Source organism: Oryctolagus cuniculus, chromosome 13, assembly GCF_964237555.1.
Source record: "Oryctolagus cuniculus chromosome 13, mOryCun1.1, whole genome shotgun sequence".
Taxonomy (NCBI): domain Eukaryota; kingdom Metazoa; phylum Chordata; class Mammalia; order Lagomorpha; family Leporidae; genus Oryctolagus; species Oryctolagus cuniculus.
The window spans coordinates 48,622,683-48,646,783 of record NC_091444.1 but is presented as its reverse complement, the minus strand read 5'-3'; the positions used below and the strand labels follow the sequence as shown (position 1 = coordinate 48,646,783).

The 24,101-nt window shown below is 44.4% G+C and overlaps 1 protein-coding gene across 3 annotated transcripts in view; it reads right to left on the bottom strand.

Moving 5' to 3' along the window:
• Positions 1 to 24,101, bottom strand: part of SPAG6 (sperm associated antigen 6) — a 78,344-nt gene that overhangs the window by 21,959 nt on the left and 32,284 nt on the right. For all 3 annotated transcript variants that reach the window (XM_051820697.2, XM_051820696.2, XM_051820695.2), the window contains exons 5-8: positions 6,219 to 6,424; positions 5,297 to 5,470; positions 4,010 to 4,162; positions 643 to 834 (exon numbers count right to left, since the gene is read on the bottom strand). In XM_051820697.2, coding sequence (XP_051676657.1) covers positions 643 to 834; positions 4,010 to 4,162; positions 5,297 to 5,470; positions 6,219 to 6,424 — 725 coding nt within the window. The remainder of the gene's footprint in view (positions 1 to 642; positions 835 to 4,009; positions 4,163 to 5,296; positions 5,471 to 6,218; positions 6,425 to 24,101) is intronic.

Genomic DNA, 24,101 nt, shown 5'->3' with positions numbered 1-24,101 from the left:
GGGTGAACCAATGGCAAAAGGAAGACCTTTCTCTCTGTCTCTCTCTCTCTCTCACTGTCCACTCTGCCTGTCAAAAAAAAAATTTTTTTTTCACAAAATCTGCTTTTAAAAATGCACGATTTTAAAATGCTCAATTTAATGAACCTTGTGGATAATTTTTTTAAAGAACAAATACAAGACATGTAACAAAAAGATCAGGTGGTCTTAAGGTTGGCAGAGGCACAGCACACACAAATACCCTCTCACTAATTACATTTCACCTTTGAAAGCCATCTCAAATTCTCTTTGCACTCAATTTTAAAAATGGAACATGGACCAAATTCTACCTCGAGTATTCTATTATTCTTCAATTCGTCCCTCATAAGAAAAGCTAACAGCACTGTAAAATGCAATAACCAGATGCTTGTTTCTATAAGCAATTTGGCAGTTGTAGACACTTTCTTTAAAACACGTCACTGGGTTTCAGAGGCAAGGGTAACCCATTTTCAAAGAAGACTGAACCTCAATCCTGGTAGATTTGTATTTCTTCACAAAAGCAACACTGTTCATAATGACAATTGAGATATTTAAAATGATATATTTTTTTAAAATGGGTCCAAGTCTAATAAACGTTCCCCGAGCCTGTAAGAAACGCGTGCTCACCTTAACCTGGAGGTCCTCGGAGCTCTCCGCGGCCATGTACAAGGACAGCAGGACCGGCAGGGTGTTAGTGACCGCGACAGCCTTGGCGTGCTCTGAAGTGTGTCTCCCAATCTGTCCTAAGGACCAAGCAGTCGCGGCCTTAATGTGATCTTCTGGCTCTTCTGACAAGCAGATTGACAACTGGGGCACACCCTGTGGTGTTGATCAAAAGAACAAGTGTTATGAATCTAGAGCAGGATTAAAGAGTCTTCGGACGGGCTCAAACATGAGAAGAAATCATTTCAGCCTTCATCCTTTCTTCTCTAAATGGCTCAATAAACGAGCACATCACAGGGGCTGTCATTTCTCTAAGTCAATAAAATGACTAGGACTAAATGACCTTAATTATCTGTAACAATCCAGCCAAACTGAGAATCTCTCTCCTAGCGTCTCCCCTCGAATAGGGGAGCATTTAACCAAACAGCAGACGCTGCAGACTCAAAAGTAGGCAAAACCGGATTCCATCAGGACAATCCAAAAAATGCTTAGGGTTTTTAAAACCTTGTGTTTACCCTTGCCAAAAAACATCAATTTAGAATCTTGCAAGAAATAACATTTCACCAAGTGTAACAAATCTGAGAACAAAAAAAAGTGCTATGGATTCGAAATCAGATGAGTGAGGATCTTACACATCTTGTATATGAAATGTTTTCCCAAAGTCCTGAAATAGGAGAGCACTTCAAAAAGTTCATGGAAAATGGAATTAAAAGGTGAAGTCAGTTTTCCATGAACTCTTGGAATCACCTAACAGCACATGAATATTTTTCAATTAATTTTGGTTAATTTTCCATTAACTTGTAAATTATGCTTTTGCCTATTCTAACACGATTGAATGTCAAAGTAGATATGAACATGTGTGTTACATCGCTAAAATGTGCTTATATTTTGCCTCGTAGGCAATTTCCAGTTTTATCTATGTGCTGAAACAGAAGTTAACTTAAAGGGACTTTAATACATCACAGTTTATATCCCCATGGAAGAAGCAAATAATCAAACCAAATTCTAATTCCTGAACCTGCATAGGCATAATTCTCTAACTAACTTGAGACTCTAGTAATCACTTTGAATTTAGTACCACAAAAACCAGTATCATGTGGTCACGCTGCCACAGTGAAGGCCAAAAGCGTCATGTACACTTTTTTTCCCACCTCCTTTTATTCTGGTTGTTAGGACCGGTTCCCGAGGAGACCTGCTAGATTGCTTCCCCGGTCCCTTTTTGTGGTGTGTCTGCCAGTGTAAAAGGTCAGACCTGTCTTCCGCATGAAGTGGCTTTCCGGAGAGCCAGCACAGCCAGGAGGTAACAAGACGGATCAGCCGCAGGAGCAAAGGGAGCCGGCTCCTCCCCAGGGGCTCCAGTTGTTCCCAAAGCAAAGGACACAGGGGCATGAGTGCACTTCGAAAACTACAACGCGCCACTTAAATGTAGAATATTACCACCAGTCCTAAACAGTGCCACGAAGGAAAAGGAGGGAGAGCTATAGGACTTGTGCGGTCTGCCTCCAGCTACTTCTGCTAGCTTGATCTTCGGCTCTCTCTTGAAAAACAAACCAGCTTGGGAGCTGCCCGCAGCACCCCTAGTGCAAAGAAGGGCTGAGCTCTGGGTCGGTTTGAGGAGGATGGGGAGGAAGCAAGAGCACCTGCTGCTGCTTTCCTCTGTCTCCTGAAGCCAGAAGATTTCTGACCATCAGCAAAAGAACCAAGGACCAAGAACAGCAGCAACATAGTCGCTGTGCCGCTTCCCAAAGCGCCACTACTGCTCCAGCAGTCACAGCAGAGCGAAGGCAGAGAGCCGCCAACAAGAAGGGAGCTGAGAGTCACCGTGGGACAGGCAGACGACTACCATGCAAGGCTCCTTTCTTTTTTTTTTTTTTTTTTTTTTTTTTTTTTTTTTTTGACAGGCAGAGTGGACAGTGAGAGAGAGAGACAGAGAGAAAGGTCTTCCTTTGCCGTTGGTTCACCCTCCAATGGCCGCCGCGGCCGGTGCGCTGCGGCCGGCGCACCGCGCTGATCCGATGGCAGGAGCCAGGAGCCAGGTGCTTTTCCTGGTCTCCCATGGGGTGCAGGGCCCAAGCACCTGGGCCATCCTCCACTGCACTCCCTGGCCACAGCAGAGGGCTGGCCTGGAAGAGGAGCAACCGGGACAGAATCCGGCGCCCCGACCGGGACTAGAACCCGGTGTGCCGGCGCCGCTAGGCGGAGGATTAGCCTAGTGAGCCGCGGCGCCGGCCAAGGCTCCTTTCAATTCAGAGGATGAGCAAGGGATGAGAGAGGTGCCACATTTCTGTTTAACATTCGGCAGTAGTTCTTCCACGGGAGTGAGAAAGCCATGCGTTGGAGGCTCGGCACGCACACACACATGCCACATGGCCTCTGGTGTGTTCTCCAGGGGTTCTAGATTTAGTTATCAACCCATGTTTTCTGAGCACCCACTATGATGCAGGGCTGCCCCATATTTGGTGGACTCATACCAAATTGTGAATTGAGCTAATGCCAAATCCCTAGAGCAAAGAAGCAAAAACACTGCTCTGTGACATGGCCAGCATCTAAGAAGATAACTCAGTTCATGCAAGCTGAAGAAGGGATCTGGATAAAAACAAAGCGCTTAGTCATTGTCACCTCCCACTCAGATGGCAGGAAAGGGAGGACGTAGAGACATCTGAGAAAAGTTACTACTGGGTATGTCATTTACAACAGTTTTTCAAAAAATTATTATTTATTTATTTGAAAGGCAGAGTGCAAAAAAGAAAGAGCTTCCATCTGCTGGTTCACTTCCTAAATGCTCACAATGGCCAGGGCTGAGCCAGGCTAAAGCCAAAAGACTGGAACTCCATCCAGGTCTCCCACATGGGTGGCAGGGACCCAAATACTTGAGCCATCACCTGCTCTCTCCCAGGAAGCTGGAGTTAGGAGCCAGAGCCAGACATGGAACCCAGTTACCCTGATGTGGGATGTGGGCTCCTCAACACACATCCTGCCTGCTAGGCCAAACACCCACCCCTACTTAGTTATTTATGGCTTACATGGTTTGTAAATATACACAATTAATCCTTCCACATACCAATACACTTAATATTTAAATACACATAATATTAATAGTCAAGAGTTGACATTTTGTTAGTATTCAACAGTGGGCAAGACTTTTAAACTTCCCTCACTTGGAGGCTTGCTTTGGGAAACTCGCTAATGAATACTGCAATCAGCACTGAAGCAGTGCATCGTTTGTTTTTCAGGGAGTTCCTTCCCTCCAATCAGCTACATTCGGTGTCCGTGGGAGAATCTCAATCTGTGGTTACTGCAGTGACTGGGGGAAGACGGAGCGGGAACACACCTTGGAAATGATGACAGCCATAGCGAGGTTTTCGGAATGAGCCGCCACATAGCCGAGCATCATGATGCCGGGCAGCCGTATGCTCCCTTTGCAGGAGCTGATGCAATCAATCACAGCAGCCACTCCTCCTCGGTTAACTATCAGTTGAGAGAGCTAAGAGAAAAGAGCGAGAACTGGGTAAGTGGGACCATAAAGCCTGCGATGGCCTTTAAGTGCTGGCTTAGTGTTGCCGCACTCACTCAGGACCCAGAAACGACTGGTGAAAACAGAGATGCCTCTTAGTAAAATGATTGCCTTTATGAAAGAAATATACCAGTGCGATAATCCTGCTGTCTCGAGCGCACAAATATAATCACCGAGAGGAGCTTTGCTGGGTGGTTCAATTGCTTGTGCATTGATGGCACAACTTCTATCTCTATTATAATGGATGTCAAAATCTGTCCCCTAGACACCAAGCCCAGGGCTGGCTCCTAACTAGCTAACCATCAAAAGTCCAATCACGGTGCGTGAGGATGGAGCGGATTAAGCACTGGATGCCGAAAGGCAACGCCAACTTGAGATATTCCAACCTCATCATGCCCCCTCTGCCGCCAATGAGTCCTAGCTGGGTGCACTTCAATTTTGAAAAATCTCAAGCAAATAAAGATGTCAGTTGAAATAAAGAGTGAGGACTATGAAAGCATAATGAAATGAAAATGGATTAGCCAAACTATACACAGGACAAAAAAAAAAAAAAAAAAAGATACAACTTTGGAATCAACACAGCCTTGCTTTGTCTCTCTTTTCCAGCTGAGAACTCAGAGCAAGAAACTGCTGCGTTACCAGCAGCCGTGAGCGTGGTCACACTGGACAGGGACTTCTGTGATCTCTCCCAACTTGGAGGCATGATGTCAGGCTCTCTGCTTCCAGGCGACACAAAATGATACAGACGGCAGAGGTCTGCAGCCCCATAACCCAGAAATGCAGAGCTGCGCAGGATGAGAAACTGGAATTGCAAACCCACACTCTAGCAACACAGCCTCATGGTTCCCGACTGGGGACAATTCTGCCCTCTGGAGAACACTGGGCAAAGTGTTGGGACATTTTTGATTGCTGCTGCCTAGAAGGAGTGGGGCTGCTGGCATCTCGCAGGCAGAAGTGGGGGATGCAGCCCTCACCCATCATGCTGGGCAGGGGACACCCCGAGCTCACCAGATCATGGGGCACAACCCCTGGGCCCTGCAAAACAACGGGCATTTTAGTTAAAACTAAGAGCGACTATACGTTACTTTTATTTGTTTATTTTACCTCGGGTGAGTGTTTTGCGATTTCTCTCACTAAGATAGACCCGTTTCTCTTCACATCGTCATCCTTGTCCTTCAGACAGGTGAGCACGACCGGGAAGATCTCCGCTTCCACGACCATCTCTGCGAGGTCCACACAGTGTTTGGCAATCTGGCTGAGCGCAGAAAGGACCTGGCACTGTGAGAGCGAAATCAACACTGAACCAGAGCCCGCGTGTCACCCAACAGCTGTGTACACATCCAGCTTGCTTTATAAAGAAGGAAAAAGTTATGTAGCAAACGTAACCTGAGATTTCCGAGCCTTGAGACACCCAAACCCTAGGCATATACTTAATTTCTAAAATATGGGGCAGGCGCGGTGGCGTAGCGGGTAAAGCCACCGCCTGCAGTGCCAGCCCAGCATCCCGTATGGGCACAATGTTGATACCAACCTGAAGAACTTTCCACTGCCTAGTTAACGTTAACAATTTAAAAACATTATAGAATATCTGTTAGAATATAACGGCATAATGTAAGCCTATTCACTGAAAAGTCAGATTTTAGAAAGCTATAAAAAGGGTTAGTATAAATATGGCAATTTTCAGAAGAAACTTCAATATTATTCTGGTGGGCAAGAACACCTTTAGGTCTCTTCAACCCTGACATTCAATCATCATTCCAACCCTGGGATTCAATTCCTTATTTTCAGTATTAAAGTTACCACTGTTGTGACTTCTAATTTTCAGTATCACAGTTTTCCCAAACACATCTTTATTGTCCAAGCCTTACTGTGTTGTGTTCACGTATTAAGAGACTAAACATATGATATCCTCAAATCTGCTTTATGATGGTCATTTACGAATCGCTTTTAAATGTAGACGCATTTTCTTTCTTTCGGCTGGTAAGCAGCAGGGTTTGAGTACTGTTTTGACCTTATGTGAGAATACCTTCAGTTTCGCATTGGGACTGACGATCATCTGAGCGAGGTGAGGGATGGCTCCTGCATCCACCACGGCGTGTGCTAATTCCGGACAATGCTTGGCGATATCGCTGAGGACCGAGGCCGCAACCCTTTTCAGAGCAATCTCTGGCTCCTGGATACAGAGGACTAAAAGAGGAACAGCTCCCTCATCCACCACAGCTTGTGACAGTTCTGTGGGTCCAAGAAAAGTAATTAAGTGAGTATGGGTGACTGACCCTTGTGCAAGCCATTTTTCACCCTGACAGATACAGCAAAGAAAAAAGGGGAGGGTGTACTTCACTCTCTCGACATCTGCATTTCAAATCAGCCTTCCTGGTCTCATAAACCATGTGGACCAATCCTGAGCTGAAAAGAACACAGGTCAATAGATGGACCTCCATTTACATGAACACATTTGAGGTAGATTAGGCTGAAATGGCTTGTTATTCTTTTTTTTTTTTTAACAGAGTAAGCAGATGTCAGCTGTTTAAGCTCTGACAATTCTGCACTTCTCAATAGGCAAGCATTTTATGCATGGTTTACAATAACACAGAAAATTAAAGTACCAAAAATTTACCAACCACACTAATTAGGTAGTATTTTGTGCTATTTACATGAGTAAACATTAACATGAATCTTGTGCCAATGATGTCAATTTTTAAATTCTTTCCATCTCACAGGACTTTGGAAGATTTTCTGAAAAGCTTTATGTAAAATTAAAAGTTGCATTTTCATTGTACATACAAAAATACCTTGAAAATGAGACTCACGATAGAGCCACATACTTTTATATATATATATAAAATGCCGAAAATAAAGTCATCTTAACCATGTTATGTGTCAGAAATCAAGTAAGTTATTTTCTGAATACACATGCTGATTTACTTGTGTGTCCAAGAATAATAGCCATAAAAACAACATATTTTAATTTCTAGAGAATGGGAAAAAGGCAGGCAGATCCATATAAAATATTTGTTTAAAAAAAGTCTCAGAAGTATAAAGCACCATAGAGAGTTATACATCTGCTTTTATCAGGCTCAGGGCCTCTTTGATTCTACCACATACGCCCATTTCTATCATCTCTTCCTGGCAAATTATGTTTTTATTTGCCCAGATTCATAGTGCTTTAGCATACATAAATGTCTTAATTGTTAAGCCGAGGTATCTATTCAGCATATCACTGAAAGTCTGTAATTTGAAGGAAACACAGTATTTAATTTTTTAAAAGATTACTTAAGATCTCCTTTTCTAAAAGAAAATAACGTTAGCAACTACAGGTTAATGTGTAATACTTGTTTTGCTGAAATGATCATAATTTATCCTCAAAGTCTCACTGTTGTAGAAATGACTCACTCACTCTTTCACAAAACGAGTATTAACGGAAGGTTATTATGTGCCAGGCTCATTCGACTCCAGGGCCGATGACACACCGCTATAAATGAACACCATGCTCATTAACAGCTAGATGTTTCGATTTTCAAATCTGGTGTGAAATATTGTATAAAGTGGGAAGGTCATATGTGATCTCAAGAACCAGAGGTAGATAAGAGGAACATGTTCTGTGGGGTTTTATAGAAGTCAATAGCAACAACAGACTGGTGAACCAACCTAGCAATAAAACAGACTCCTCCCCAGAGGCAACCGCTGCAATGCTACTGCCAACAGCCTGAGGATCAACAAGGCAGCAGGTGAAACAGGTCATCATTGCCTCTCTCCCCTCCCCGCTCCACACCACCCAAGGGAGATGGGCAGAAAATAGCATATATGATGTACAAATTAATTTCTAAACATAACACTCACGTTTTCTGTTTGTTATTCACATGTTACTTAAGAATTCAGTTCAATTCAGATTATACAGGTGTTCTACAGAAATATCAACTTTTATGTACCTATTTAATTCTACCTGGAATATATATAATGGGCTGAACATTTTGTTTCCAGAGAGTATAAGAATCAATTAATCTACTCATGTATTTCCACTGTTATATATAGTTTCTAAGAGTAAAGAATATGCAATAAACCACAATTGTTTAAAAGTGCTGTTAACAAAAACTCAAGGTTCTGTTTTATAAGTAGTTTTATAATTCTCATACATTTTATTCTTCTGTTGAGTAGTTAGCAGAGTGCCATTTCCTCCTTCGCCTGAATACTACCGTGTTAGTGCGAAGGCAAACCTTGTTCCTTTGACTTGGTCCCCAAGCCCGTCCTGAGCTGTTTCCTATTCTCTTCAGAGCAGGGATCAGAAACGTGTAGGAGGCTGGGAATGACTGGAGAAACACTGGCTGGGAAAGTGAGCAAGTTTCCTAGGACCTGGACTGGGCCTGCCAATGCCATGCTTGGAATTTCACATCTTCATACCCGACATCTCCAGATGTGTGAAACTGACATCTGCTCCTTTGTGACATGCATTGGTCCTCAGGAATAATGTTGGGGCAGCCATTCTGTGCAGTAGTTAAGACACTGGCTGGGATGCCAGCATCTCATTTCAGGGTGTCTGGTTCGAGTCCTGGTTCAGCTTCCCTGAGAGGGCAGCAGGTGATGGCTCAAGTACTTGGATCCTTGCCATCCACATGAGAAACCCAGATTGAGTTCCTGGCCCCCAGTTTTGGCCTGGCTCAGGCCTGGCTGTTGCAGGCATTTGGGGAATAGACTGGCAGATGTAAGATCTTTATTTCTCTGTTTCTGGTACAGTTTCTCTCTCTCTTGCTCACTATTTATATATACTATAGATATATAGTATATCTGTAGTATATATAGTATGTCTATATAGTATATATAGAGTCTATATAGTATATATACAAATAGATATATTATATATACATATTGCCTCTCAAAAGCATAAATAAAATTTCCAAAAGAAGTAATATGGTTCAACCACCTTCATACAGATTCTACATATAAGACAGAGTACATATACAGACAAGAATGCAACAGGCTTAAGTGACACACACCTACTATGCAGTACACACTGTACAGGCTAGCTCTTTTGGCTCACCTCCGCCACTCATTTCTATGGCATTCCTCTCTCCTTTTCTCAACTGTTGCTTCCTCACGTGTTTTTATGCCAGTCACCATCAGCATCTACCCAGTAGCCTTTGTCAACCAAAGCGTGGGCTTGTGAGCCAATCCTGGCTATGGAGCCTGAGCAGAAGTCAGCTGCAAGCGTCTGCAAAAGGTTTTCCTCTGTGACAAACCCAGGTCCACAGGAGAACACCCCACCTGTTCTCAGTTGGAGGTGGTCAAGTCTACAACTCATATCTGGAACTGCTACATCCACCTTGCCATGACAAGGAAGAAATCATCCATACACCAAAGATAGCTGCGTGCCACAATGAGAAACAGCTGGGCCCTCCACAACACTGTCGAGCTGCCTGAAGGACTCTGGCACCACCCTGACTCTGAACTTTGTGTCATGTGTATAAAAAGCATCCTTAATGTTTTAGTCACTTGCGGTTGATAGTCTGCCACTACAGCTAAAAATAATCCTGATAGCAGTGCGTTCCTCTCTCAGGCGTGGGATGGGTACAGGATCTCCTCTCTTCCGTCACTCTCCCTGTGTCCGTTAAGCACTCACTCTGTGCTGGGAACTTGGCTAGATCTCAGGGAAGGAGATCAGAGTAAAAGGCCATTCTGTTCTAGCAGACTCCGCTTGGGGTGGGGACATGACCCATCACTGGGAAAGTGACACTGGGTGTCATTTCAGGAAACGCTCCGGCCTGACTTCTTTCTCCCTGGCTCGTTTTTCCTCTACCTTTCTACTCTAAGAAAAGCAAAAAACATACAGAACCAAAAAACATAATTTCACACAGCTGAAATATTATTTCCCCTGGGAGAAAACTCACAGAGCTCACTTTTTTTTTAATTTTTTTTTTTTTTTTTTTTTTGCAGGCAGAGTTAGTGAGAGAGAGAGACAGAGAGAAAGGTCTTCCTTCCATTGGTTCACCCCCTAAATGGCTGCCACAGCCGCACGCAGCACCGATCTGAAGCCAGGAACCAGGCGCTTCCTCCTGATCTCCCATGCGGGTGCAGGGCCCAAGCACTTGGGCCATCCTCCACTGCCTTCTTGGGCCACAGCAGAGAGCTGGACTGAAACAGGAGCAACCGGGACAGAACTGGTGCCCCAACCGGGACTAGAACCCAGAGTGCCGGCGCCGCAGGCGGAGGATTAGCCAAGTGAGCCACAGTCTCACTTGACATTGAGCTTACAGATACACTCAACTGGTTATCATATTTATGCTGTGAAAGATTGATATATGGGGCAGATGTTGCGGCATGGGCAGATGAAGCTGCCTCTAGGGATGGAGTTCCTAGGATCCAGTCTTGCTCTGTTGCTGATCCAGCTTCCTGCAGATGTTCGCCCTGGGAGGCAACAGATGATGGCCCAAGTACTTGGGTCCCTGTCACCCACGTGGAAGACCCAATAGCATTCCTAGCTCCCGGCTTTGGCCTGGCCCAGTCCCTGCAACAAATGTGGGCATTTGGGGGTGACTCAATACAAGGGAAATCTCTCTCTCTCTCCCTCTTTCCTTCTCTGTTGCTCTGCCTTTCAAATAAATAAAAATAAACATTAAAAAAGTAACCAAAGAATTAATATTAACAAACAAAATTTTGGTGTATAGACTTTGATGCCCATAAAAAGGTTGACCAAAGGCCGGCGCCGCGGCTCACTAGGCTAATCCTCCGCCTAGCGGCGCCGGCACACCGGGTTCTAGTCCCGGTTGGGGCGCCGGATTCTGTCCCGGTTGCCCCTCTTCCAGGCCAGCTCTCTGCTGTGGCCAGGGAGTGCAGTGGAGGATGGCCCAGGTGCTTGGGCCCTGCACCCCATGGGAGACCAGGAAAAGCACCTGGCTCCTGGCTCCTGCCATCGGATCAGCGCGGTGCGCCGGCCGCAGCACGCCGGCTGTGGCGGCCATTGGAGGGTGAACCAACGGCAAAGGAAGACCTTTCTCTCTGTCTCTCTCTCTCTCACTGTCCACTCTGCCTGTAAAAAAAAAAAAAAGAAAGAAATTTATCATTTTTAAAATAACTTTTTGCAAGGAGGATTTTTAAATTAATTTAGAGAGCAGGAAGACAGAGACAGATGTTACACCTGCTGGTTCACACCCCAAAAGCCTACAATAGCTAGGGTTGGGCCAGGTGAAGAACTGAGAACTCAACCCAGATCTCCCACTTGGGGGGCAGGTGCTCATACTTGAGCCACCATCTGCTGCCACACAGGGTGTGCATGAGCAGGAAGCCTCATTGGAAGCAGAGCTGGGACCAAACCCAAGTACCGCAATATGGTGGGGCCATCCCAAGTGGTGTTTTAACTACTGTGCCAAATGCCTGATCCCAAAATTATTTCTTTTTAAATATATCTTCTTCTAACATGCAACAACATTTCACATAATTATATACTGTTATACTGTTAGATATCAAGATAGATTAGAGTGATTATAACTATGTTGAATAAACACAAAGAAAAAAGCTACATTTTATACAAACATACTAACAGTATTTATATTGTGTTGATGGTACTACTGGTGATATTTTTTTTCTCTATTTGTATCTGCCAAATTTTGTTCAGTGAGTTATTTTTTAAAGATAAACCTTCTTCTGTGCATACATATAGCTATTGGGACTAACTATACTACCATTTCTATTACCAAAGAAAAACAAATACAAAACTTTTAGCTTATTTCTCAATAAAGCAGAGAGTTTTTTATTTTAAAAATGAAAGAATGGGGCCGGCGCTGTAGCTCACTTGGTTAATCCTCCGCCTGTGGCGCTGGCATCCCATATGGGCACCAGGTTCTAGTCCCGGTTGCTCCTCATCCAGTCCCGCTCTCTGCTGTGGCCCGGGAGGGCAGTGGAGGATAGCCCAAGTGCTTGGGCCCTGCACCCACGTAGAAGACCAGGAAGAAGCACCTGGCTCCTGGCTTCGGATCTGTGCAGCATCGGCCATGGCAGCCATTTGGGGGGTGAACCAACAGAAGGAAGACCTTTCTCTCTGTCTCTCTCTCACTGTCCACTCTGCCTGTCAAATAAATAAATAAAATCTTAAAAAAAAAAAAAAGAAAGAATGTATGTCTCCTCCAGATAAAATATTAAGAATGTGCAGTTATTCTTCTTTAAACCATTATAGTATATACTAGAAACATCGTTGAATTATTTTTTCACTTACCATGCTGATTTAATGCATGCCCTTAAAATGTGACATTGTGTAAGTGTTAAGAGTTACTAATTTTTAACCATTCTTAGACTACAAATTCTCAAAGATGATAAAATTAACTAATAGCACCTTATTCACAAATATTAAGGCCACTTGTTGCATACATGTAGACAACTACATTTTCAGTCCACCGATATGGTGGTCAGCTGTTTTCAGTAAAGCAATAACAAGTTCTATTCGGCCTCATGAATAGCTCATTGTTGAGTGAAGGAACTGAGGCAGCCTCCCCCTGGGACTGTGACAAGGCGTGGGAAGTAGCATCACACTTCACGGCCTCTCAGTTTTCCCATAATTCTTTCTAGTAACATCTATGAAGCTTATGTGCACACAACTTTTTGAATAATAGTAACATGAAATTTGGTGGTGGCAGGTTTTTGTTGCTTTCACAGTTGCATTTTCTTAAGGTTTTCATCCTGGGCTGCCTGGGAAAGTCGGTTTTTTTGGTTTGTTTGATTTCATCGTAACTAACTAAAGGCTGAAGTTGCATTTCTCTCTCACTAATGTATCTGAAGTATTACTATTTAAATGGATCAAAATCTTCAGTTTGGAATAACAAAAACCTCAGTGCAACTTTTGAATTGAAAATGCAAAAAGAACACAGGTCAAAGGGAGAATTTTTATCATCAACAACATTGCTTGCATTAGTACCACCTGAAGCTGGTTGCGCAGAAGGTGAGCACTGACTCTGAGCTGATGAGGGAAGGCATAGCAGAGCGAGGCAGGGCTGATGCAGGGAAAGCCAGGCCAATCAAGCCAAAGGGATCTTGCTTTTCACAGTGCTCTCAGCTCTCTTCCTAATTACATCATAGTGAAAACTATCTGTTCAGATTGCCAGTGGGAAACTCAAATGCCCACAGAGCCCAGGCAGGGTATTGAAAGAAGCCAAGCCAGAGGAGGTTAGAAAGACAGAGAATGGGAGTGGTGGGGATGTGGAGAAAATCTCAGCCTCATGTGCAAGGGGCAGCAGTCCCTGAGCCTCAGCCCGAGGTGGCCAAGGCAGGATACAGGCTACCCCTTGTCAGAGCGGTTTTGCAGTGCAAAGTTGCCTGGGTTTTAGGTGTCGGCTATTTTTTTTTAAAGAACACTGTGTGAGACAACACAGTTGGGGCCAACGGAAACACATGGGTTTGTGGGCCAGCCCAGCCCAAATCACCATTTACAACCTCAGGCTTAACTCATGCACCTTCTGGAACAACCTGCGGGGAGCTCTCTGGACACAAAAAGCTGATGTTCTTTCCACAGTTGCTTCCTGAAGTCATAAAGGGAGAACCACTACAGAGGTTATGTAAGAAATTCAGACCAGAATTCCAAGAAAATTGACTAAACCCTAAAAACTGGCCTGCAAAAAAAAAAAAAAAAAAAAAAAAAAAAAAAAGTTAATCTCAGCATGGAGAGAAGACTTTGCACAGAATTAAATGATTGTGAGAACTCATAAATAGGACTTGAAAATGTTCTCTAAAAGCAAAAAGGGGACCCAAAGAAAAAAATATGAACCTAGCACACTAGTTCAAAATTCTTCTAGAACTCTTATTTTGTTCAGTTTTATTGCTTTTTAATTTTCAAACACTGCTTTTAGGTCTAAGATCTATAGAAGTTCTATTTTACTTATTCCATTATAAAATAGGGGCAGAGGTTTAGCCTAGAGGTTAAGATGTCCACATCCCATACTGAAATGCCTGGGTTTCTGGACTCCAGCTTCCTGCTAACACAGACCCTGGTGGGCAGGAGGTGGTGGCTCAAGTAATTGGGTTCTTGCCACCCACCTGGGAAACCTGCATTGAGTTCCTGGCTCTCAGCTTCAGCCTCTGCCTGTTGGCATTTGGGAAGTGAACAAGTTAATGGAGTCTCTCTCTCTTTCTCTCTTTTTCTCTTTCTCTCTCTCTCTCCCTGTCAAATAAACAAATTTTTATAAAATTTTAGTGGGCTGGTTTTTGCATCTAGCCCTAAAAATATACAGCTGTAATACTTCAAACCCTTTTTGAAATCAAGTGGGCTAAAAATATACATTTAAAATGTGTCTACCACTTATGATATTAATCTTATGTTCATAATAATCAGCTGTCCTATTCAACCAGGTTTTGCATGGGTGAAATTAAAACAAAAGGCAATGCGGTGCAGCCAACGCCAAAGCTGGTTGTTTACTGACCATCCTCCAAATAGGATTTTGGTAACAGCACTTCCAAAGTAAAAGAAATGTGTTTCATTTCTGGTCTAACCCAGTTTACAGCTGGTTCAGGTGTCTAAACCAAACTCGGCAACTTAGAACAGCAAACATGTGCTATCTCTCAGCTCCTATAGCTCAGGCATCATCTAGGAGGGGCTTAGCCAGGAAGGGAGGAGGGGTTCAGGTTCAGCACGTCTCACCTGGCTACCATCAAGGTGTTGGCTGGGGCTGCAGCTGCGGCAGGGAGTGTTGGCAGCATCCTTGCTCCTCGCCATGAGACCCTCCCTAGAGTGAGTGAGCCAAAAGAGAAGACCCAAGGCAGAAGCTGCGGGGAGTGGCACCCCTCACTCCTGCTCTATTTCATCAGTGCCCTGTGGGGGAGGAATCCACAAGGATTTGAGCAGCAGAAGGCAGCACCCTGGGGGTCCTCCCAGAGGCTGGCTCCCACAAAACCTATGTTCTGCACCTACACAGCCAAGAGAGGTGCCATCCCCCCACAGGTGACAACTTGGGCCCCTTGGCTTTAACTCTGAGCTGAGGTTGACATCTCCTAAGACAGGTGGAAGTGAGGAAAGCATGGAGAAGGAATTTGCATATCATATGACAAAGGCCTACCTGTGATTTTTATATCCCCCCCACCAACTCACATGTCATTTTTCCTACTCTCATCACATCCACCCCACTTCCCTCTGCAGTCTTCAGAGCCATTGGCTTACCCCTGACAGGCAGGCCTGGTGAGAGTTTAAAGGTTAACATATATACACACATTTGCTTTGCAGACTAAATAATTCAGGCTCCTTTAAAGTCAAGTGACTCAAACAAGCCATTGATCTGGAGTTAATGGGGCTTTAGTGAAAAATTACAGTCAGCTGGGATAGAAAGAGAGCTCTTTTGGAGCTCAAGTAGGGAGAGCAGGGCCCTGCTTTGTGGTGCAGCAGATTAAGCCGCTGCTTGTGATACCACCATCCCATTCGAGTCCTGGCTGCTCTGCTTCTGATCCGGTTTCCCGCTAATTTGCCTAGGGAAGCAATGGATTATAGCCCAAGTGGGGGAGCCGGTTGGAGTTCCTGGCTCCCAGCTCTGGCCTGGCTCAGCCCTGGCTGCTGCGGCCATTTGGGGAATAAACCAGCACATGGAGGATCTCTCTCTCTCTCTCTCTCTCTCTCTCTCTCTCTCCTTCTCTGTTGCTCTGCCTTTCAAATAAATAAATCTTTAAGAAATAAAAACAAAAAGCAGCTTCAAAACGTGATAAGGAAAAGTCAGAGGAAGAGAAACTGGGAGGAAATACTGACTTGGGTAGGGCCTTGGAACACAATAGGTAGGGGAAAATTTAGAGGAATTTTAACCCCCACCCCAGTGTAATATTAGACTTTCAGCAGCGGAGACTCAGCTGAATAAAGTAAGGCAAAGCTACATAGAGGATCCAGAGTGTCCTGGCAAAGAATGAAGTAATAAATTCACTGCAATCAGATCTTTACAAAATAGACTTTTTGTATCTAGAAGTTTTTTTTTTCTTTTTCTCTTTTTGCTACTCTATATAGCATTACAACAATAATTGTGGTTTCACTCTACCTACAGTTTTGCATTCCACTTGAAAAAAAAACTTGACATGGAAAACGTGTATTTTGTTATTGAAGCGTCACTGCTGTTAAATCTGCTTCAGTCGAGGACTAAGAAGTCACTGCCTTCCAGAGCTCAGTCTGATGGAGAAGGTTGGACAGTAAAAAGCTATGGAATTCTCTACAAGGCAAAGGAGAGAGGAAACAGGAAAGAGAAACAAAATACTGGGGGAATCCAAAGGTTTGCATGGTGTTTTTTTCCAAAAGTGGCCGCTGACCAGCTGTTCCTAGTCTGACTTCCCCCAGGGGGTTCCCTGAAGCCATTATGGGCTTTGGCTGTCTACTTTCATTCCTGAGGATGGAACTAACCCAGCATTTTTTTTTTTTTTTTTTTTTTTGACAGGCAGACAGAGAGAGAGACAGAAAGGTCTTCCTTCTGTTGGTTCACCTCCTAAATGGCCGCCACGGCCAGCACTGCGCCCATCCGAAGCCAGGGTGTCTCTTCCTGGTCTTCCACGCTGGTGCAGGGCCCAAGGACTTGGGCCATCCTCCACTGCCCTCCCGGGCCACAGCAGAGAGCTGGCCTGGAAGAGGGGCAACCGGGACAGAATCTGGTGCCGCAACTGGGACCAAAACCCGGGGTACCAGCGCCGCAGGCAGAGGATTAGCCTAGTGACCCGCAGCGTCGGCCCTAACCCAGCATTTCTAACTACTGATTAATACTCCACGGTATGCCGTATGCCAGTATGCCGTAACTCACACAAGCGCCCCCTTCATGACGTTTAATCAGTGTTGTGTTGGTTGGGTTTGGTTGCTTGCTATAAAGCGTTATAGCATAAAAAACCTCTTTTGCATTCATATGACAGGTTAGTTACCTCTTGTTATGTAAGAAATGACCCAAACCATAGCAGCTTACAACAACATCACGTATTATCTCAGTTTCTGTGGGTCAGGAACCCAGGTATAGCTCAGCTTCGTGGTTTGGGCTCAGAATCTGGTGCAAGTTGTGGCGGCAGTCAGTTGTCGAGAGGCCTCGATGTCTAGCTAGCTACCCCATTTCTGTAGGGTCCTCACGACATGGCACTGGACCCAGAGCAAGTGACCTGAGTATGTCATGGACAGAAGCTCTGAATGTCTATAGCTGTTCTCAGTAGCGACATAGCAGGACGTCTGCTGCTCACACAGGCTAATCCTAGGACACTGGGAGAGACTACACAAAGATGTCAAGATGAGGGCACAGGACCTTGGAGGCTGGGAAGTACAGGTCCCACACACACACGAGCGCGTGTGTTTGTGTGCACACCTGAGACTTAAGTTACACAACCAGAAGTGAAATTATTGGGGGAGAGGGTGTTGGTGTTTGTTGAGGTTCTTGACTTTTTTTAACTAAGCCTTTTTTTTTTTTTTTTGATTAAAAACAATCAAATAGGGACAGGTGTTGTGGTGTAGCAGGTCCTGGTTCAAGTCCAGCTACAATGAGTTTCCAATTCAGCTTCCTCTTAATGTTCCTGGGAGGCATCAGGTGGTGCCCCAGGTGTTTGGGTTCCTGCCGCCCTACACGGGGAGGTCTGGATGGAGTTCCTAGCTCTTGACTTCAGCTTGACCTAGAACTGGCTGTTGTGGGATGACGGAGAATGAACCAAGAGTAGAAGATTCTCTCTCTCTCTTCTCTCTCTCTCCCTCTTTTCTCTGTCATTCTGCCTTTCAAATAAATAAATAAACCTTTAAGAAGTTAAATACAGGTGATTTCATACAAGTCAACCTAACATATACTGGAAAACTGTTTTCCAAAGTGTGGATTCTTATAAACAAACACATCAGATGAGACTGACAGTTTAGCCACATATTTTCCATGTAGCTCTTATATCAAGTAAGTAATTGCTATAAGTTGAAGCAACATTTACTTATCCCCAAATGGTATTTTTAACTTACTGCACACTAGAGTTACAGTAATTGATAAATACAAATATTATGTATGACTTTTTGAGGCCACAGCATAACTACCACATTGCCTCCTAACAAATATCCACAAAGCATAGGTAGAGTAATTCTAAGTTAGTGTTACCCAAAGAAATGTGAGTCACATAATATAATTTAATATTTGAAAGTAACCACATTTAAAAAGTAAAAAGAAATGGGTGAAATACATTTGAATATATCTTAATTCAATCCATCTGAAACATAATTTCAGCATGCAATAAATATTTTTAAACTGTACTGAGATATTTTACATTATTTTTATCATACCAACCCTTGGAATCCAGTGTGTATTTTATACTTGAAATTCAATTCAGCTGCTTAGTTCTCATAAGTGCTCAATTTATATTTAGATTTCACAAGGTTTACAGTTGGAAAAGTAGATCCACATACCCAAGTTTTCTCAATCATATCTAAAACTTTCTAGTAACTACATTGAGTATCAATTTTTAAATGTGAATTAACTAAAAGTAAGATTTAAAATTTAGTTGCTCAAATGCACTAGCCACAGTTCAAGTATACAACAGTCACATAAGACTAGTGGCTGCCATGCTGATTAAACTGTACTGTGAAATCTAAGGAGATACAGAGAAATGCTTTATGGTTAGTTGTAGCATTAGGACACAAATGGTTACATTACTCTTAAATGGTTAATGATCTTTCCAAGTCACAGGTGCTTTTTTTTCAATAGGGAATCTTTTTTTTTTTTTTTTTTTTTGGCCAGGCAGAGTTAGACAGTGAGAGAGAGAGAGACAGAGAGTTATGAGTTAAAGACAGTGAGAAAGACAGAGAGAAAGGTCTTCCTTCCATTGATTCACTCCCCTAATGGCTGCTATGGCCAGCGCTGCGCCGATCCGAAGCCAGGAGCTGGGTACTTCCTCCCAGTCTCCCATGTAGGTGCAGGGACCAAAGCACTTGGGCCATCCTCCACTACCCTCCCGGGCCATAACAGAGAGTTGGACTGGAAGAGGAGCAACCGGGACTAGTACCCAACGCCCCAACCAGGACTAGAACCCGGGGTGCTGGCTCTGCAGGTGGAGGATTAGCCACGGCATCGGCCAGGAACTTTTTTTTTTAAGATTTATTTATTTGAAATGTAGAGTAACAGAGAGGCAAAGGCAGTGAGAGACAGGTTTTCCATCTGCTGGTTCATTACCCAAATGGCCACAACAGCAAGAGCTGAGCTGATCCGAAGCCGGAGTCAGGAGCTTCTTCCAGTCTGATGCAGAGGCCCAAAGCAGAGAGCTGGATCATAAGTGGAGCAGCCAGGATTCAAACCGGAGCCCATATGGGACGCCAGCACTGCAGGTAGCGGCTTCACCCACTACATCATGGTGCCGGCGCCCAACAGGTCCTATTTTGAATACAATGCTTTGATGATTGTTCTACACATTTAGAGTAAGCTAGTTCATTCATACAGAATGATAGAGAAGAACAAAGTAGGTCTCAAAAACTTAACTGCAAAATCAATCAGCTAACAAAAAATAACAACATAGTTCTTATTTGCTAGTAGAGTATGGATTTTAAAACCAATAGTAAGATAAATTGATGAGCATGTCCTATTTCAAAGTAAAATTCTTATGCTAACAAAGTCCTGTGTTTTTAAAAAGATAAAAAAAGATTTATTTATCTGAAAGAAAAAGTAGAGAAGTAGAGACAGAGAAAGGTATTCCATTCACTGGTTTACTTCCCAAACGGCTACAATAGTCAGAACTGAGCTGATCCGAAGCCAGAAGCCAGCAGCTTCTTCCAGGCCTCCCACATGGGTGCAGGGGCCCAAGCACTTGGGCCATCCTCTGCTGCTTTCCCAGCACATTAGCAGGGAGCTGGATCGGAAGTAGAGCAGCCAGGACTCAAACCAGTGCCCATGTGAGATGCCGGCACTGCAGGCCAGGCTTTAACCCACTGCACCACAGTGTCGGCCCTAGTCCTGAGCTTTTAATAATGCTCTTGCAGATGTCTGTGAATACTCAGTTGGAATATTTTCAAATCTCAATCAAGTACATTATGCCTAATGTGCCTCTAGAAACTCAAGTGTAAATAAAAGTGTTTTTTTCTTCAATATCTTAAAGGTACTAGGTAGACTGACATACAAATGACTGGGAAATAAACCAAGTTCAAGAAGGCATTATTTAAACCTGGTTTATTTCCACACTGCTGGTATTTCCTTCTCCTGAAGCTTCCTTCAGCCACCCAGCACACATTAGGTGCCATCTCTCCCATAGGTATTGGAATAGAAATGAAGCCTTAGACAAAAAGAATTTTAGGTACTTTTAGATAGAGGAGGTATTTATTCTATGGAGCAGACAACTTTCCTTCCTCTTATAACTGCACATGTCACCTCCCCCTGTATTTCTGCCCCAGGGTCTGTTTACTGAGTACTGGATTTCATAAAGTCCTTAAGAAGAAAGAAAACGGGGCAGGCATTGTGGCACAGAGGGTTAAGCTGCCCCCCTTAGGATGCCTGCTCCCCATATCAGAGTACCTGGATCATGTCCTACCTCTACTTCCAATCCACTTCCTGATAATATGCTGGGGAGGCAGCAGATGATGGCCCATGTACTTGATCCCTTGCCACCTATGCAAGAGACCTGGATGGAGTTTCTGACTCCTGGTTTTGGCCTGGCTCAGCCCTGGCTATTAAAGTCATTTGGGGAGTGAACCAGAGGATGAGAGAAGATAATGTACCTCATGATTCATCTCTCACTTAGTACATTGTACGGTCATCTAATGCATTATACACATTCCTGTCCAATGTTTGCCTAGATGTCTGGATGATCATTTATGCTTATCTGTATCAATTCTTTTAACTCATGTCAAAAGGCATAGAGGTGAGATCTTAGCCAATTTATATTGTTAAAAAAAAACAGAAATGGTAATACACACAAGTGCCTCAAATGCTTTCTTTTAGATGCTTACCAATACATTTTTATTTACTTGAAAAGCAGAGTGATATAAAGACAAAGACATAGTCCATCCAGTCTGATTCATTCCCAAATGTCTGCAACAGTCAAGGCTGGGCTAGGCTGAGGCCAGACGCCAAAAACTCCATCCAGGTCTCCCAGGTAGGCAGCAGGGACTCAGTACTCAAGCCATCATCTACTGCCTCCCAGGCATATTAGCAGGAAGCTGGCTTAGAAGCAGAAGTAGAGACAGGACTCAATCCAGAACACTCCTATATGGGATGGGCGCATCCCAAGCACAACACCCCCATCCTCACATTCTTTTTGATGATTACTATGATGATATTGATTGTGAGCTTCATATAAGAAGCTATAGGCCTGAATGACTAAGAAATCAAGTTATTTGATTACTCCCTGTTATTCCATATCCAAAATTCTAAAAAAAAAAAAAAAAATGATTTCATTAACCAAGAGTTCCTAACTAAAAAAACTGCAGGAAATAAAAACACAGAAGAATCACAATGTATTTTAACTAGCACACAAACTGAAATCTGAAAATGACCAAGGGGCCGGCGCTGTGGTGTAGTGGTTAAAGCCACTGCCTGCAGTGCCAGCATCCCATATGGGCACCGGTTCGAGTCCTGTCTGCTCCTCTTCCAATCCAGCTCTCTGCTATGGCCTGGGATAGCAGCAGAAGATGGCCCAAGTCCTGCACCCATGTGGGAGACCCAGAGGAAGCTCCTGGCTCCTGGCTTCAGATCAGTGCAGCTCCGGCCATTGTGGCCAACTGGGAAGTGAACCAGAGGCTGGAACACCTCTCTCACTCTCTCTCTCTCTCTGTCTTTCCTTATCTCTCTGTGTAACTGACTTCAAATAAATAAATAAATATTTTTAAAAAGAAAATGACCAGCCGGCGCCGTGGCTCAATAGGCTAATCCTCCACCTTGCGGCGCCGGCACACCGGGTTCTAGTCCCGGTTGGGGCGCCGGATTCTGTCCCGGTTGCCCCTCTTCCAGGCCAGCTCTCTGCTATGGCCAGGGAGTGCAGTGGAGGATGGCCCAGGTGCTTGGGCCCTGCACCCCATGGGAGACCAGGAAAAGCACCTGGCTCCTGGCTCCTGCCAGGATCAGCGCGGTGCGCCGGCTGCAGCGGCGGCCATTGGAGGGTGAACCAGCGGCAAAGGAAGACCTTTCTCTCTGTCTCTCTCTCTCACTGTCCACTCTGCCTGTCAAAAAAAAAAAAAAAAAAAAAAAAAAAGAAAATGACCAATAAATTAGATAACTGAGTAAAGCATAAAACAGTTATAATTAAAATGCTTTTTTATTTATTTTTTTATTTTTTGACAGGCAGAGTGGACAGTGAGAGAGAGACATAGAGAAAGGTCTTCCTTTTCCATTGGTTCACCTCCCCTGAGGCCGATGCAGGCGTGGCGCTGTGGTGCCTGCAGACCGAGCTGATCTGAAGCCAGAAGCCAGGTGCTTCCTCCTGGTCTCCCACGCGGGTGCAGAGCCCAAGGACTTGGGCCATCCTCCACTGCACTCCTGGGCCACAGCAGAGAGCTGGACTGGAAGAGGAGCAACCAGGACAGAATCCGGCGCCCCGACCAGGACTAGAACCCGGTGTGCTGGCGCCACAGGTGGAGGATTAGCCAAGTGAGCCGTGGAGCCAGCTTAAAATGCTAACTTTTTAAAATTTATTTGAAAAGCAGAGAGAGACAGACAGAGACAGTCAGAGACAGAGAGGTCTTCCATCTGCTGGTTCATTCCCCAGATTCCCACAACAGCCAAAGTTGGCCCAAGCTGAAGTCAGGAGCCAGGAACTCCATCCAGGACTTCCATATAGGTGGCAGGAACCCAACCAAGCACTTGGGCCACCAGCAGTACTCCCAGGTGTATTAACAGAGAGCTGGATCAACCTTTGGAGGTTGATCTTGATCCTAGGTATTCTGATATGGATGCAGGCATCTTAAGTGATGGCTTAATCCATTGCACCGTGATGCCAGGAGCTGGGAGCTCAATCCAGGTCTCTTCACAAGGGTGGCAGGGACCCAACTACTTGAGCCATCACCTTCTGCCTCCCAAGGTGCAGAACTGACAGGCTGCTGGAATCTAGAGTAGAGCTAGGACTGAACTCCAGTACTCTAATATGAGATGTGGACATCCCAAGCAGCAGTTTCGTTTCTGTGCCTGACACCCATGCCCAGAGAGCAGACTTTTAGTGTCTTCACCACTGTTTTCAGTATGGCTGAAAAAAAATTATCTCTTCCTAACTAAGCCTATTCTACACTATTCAGGCTACTGATACCTGCACTTGGGTGGCATGAGAGGGATATTTTCAAAAATTCTGAATTTTAAAGGCTCTTTGGCCTTTTATCATTTTATCATTGTCTATAAAATAGGAAACAACCCAGTTGGTCAGCTTGGTCTTGATTCCTTCCTTGCATTATTGATTTAGTAAACAGGATATAATCTACTAAGTGTTTCTGTGGTGCCCACGTGGGCCAGTCTCTGTGAGCACTGCTCATGTCTGGCTGAAATTAGCTCATCTCCTTCCTAACTGCTACTGAGCTGGACATAAATCAGGTCTACAAGAGAAAGAGCAGTCACACATGTGGAAACCAGCCATCAGGGATTAAAAACAGAGGTATCTGGCAAGACTTCCCGATATGACCTGGAGCTTCAAAAGAAGAATGATGAGATCTTGTACACGTTTCTTTCTCATACTGTAAGAAGACTGACAAGCTGTGAGTAGTTTCCAGGCAGCTCCTCTCTGGAGAGATGTGGGACCAGAATAAACCCTTGAAGCTCTTCCCTTGGATTTGGTCATCCAACACATGACAATTGTAACAGCGGGTTAAAAGTTGTAGGATACCTTACCAAATGTATTCCTCTTCTGCATGCTTGATTGACCACCGAGAGACAGCATTTGTAAAAGTTGGGAAGTCCCCAAAACAAATGCTTAAAACTTGTCTGTGAGCCCAATACGGAGAAGCAGGCAGGTGGATGGTCAGGCAGCAGGATGTGGAGGTCACTGCAAGTGCCCGTCCACAGCGCTG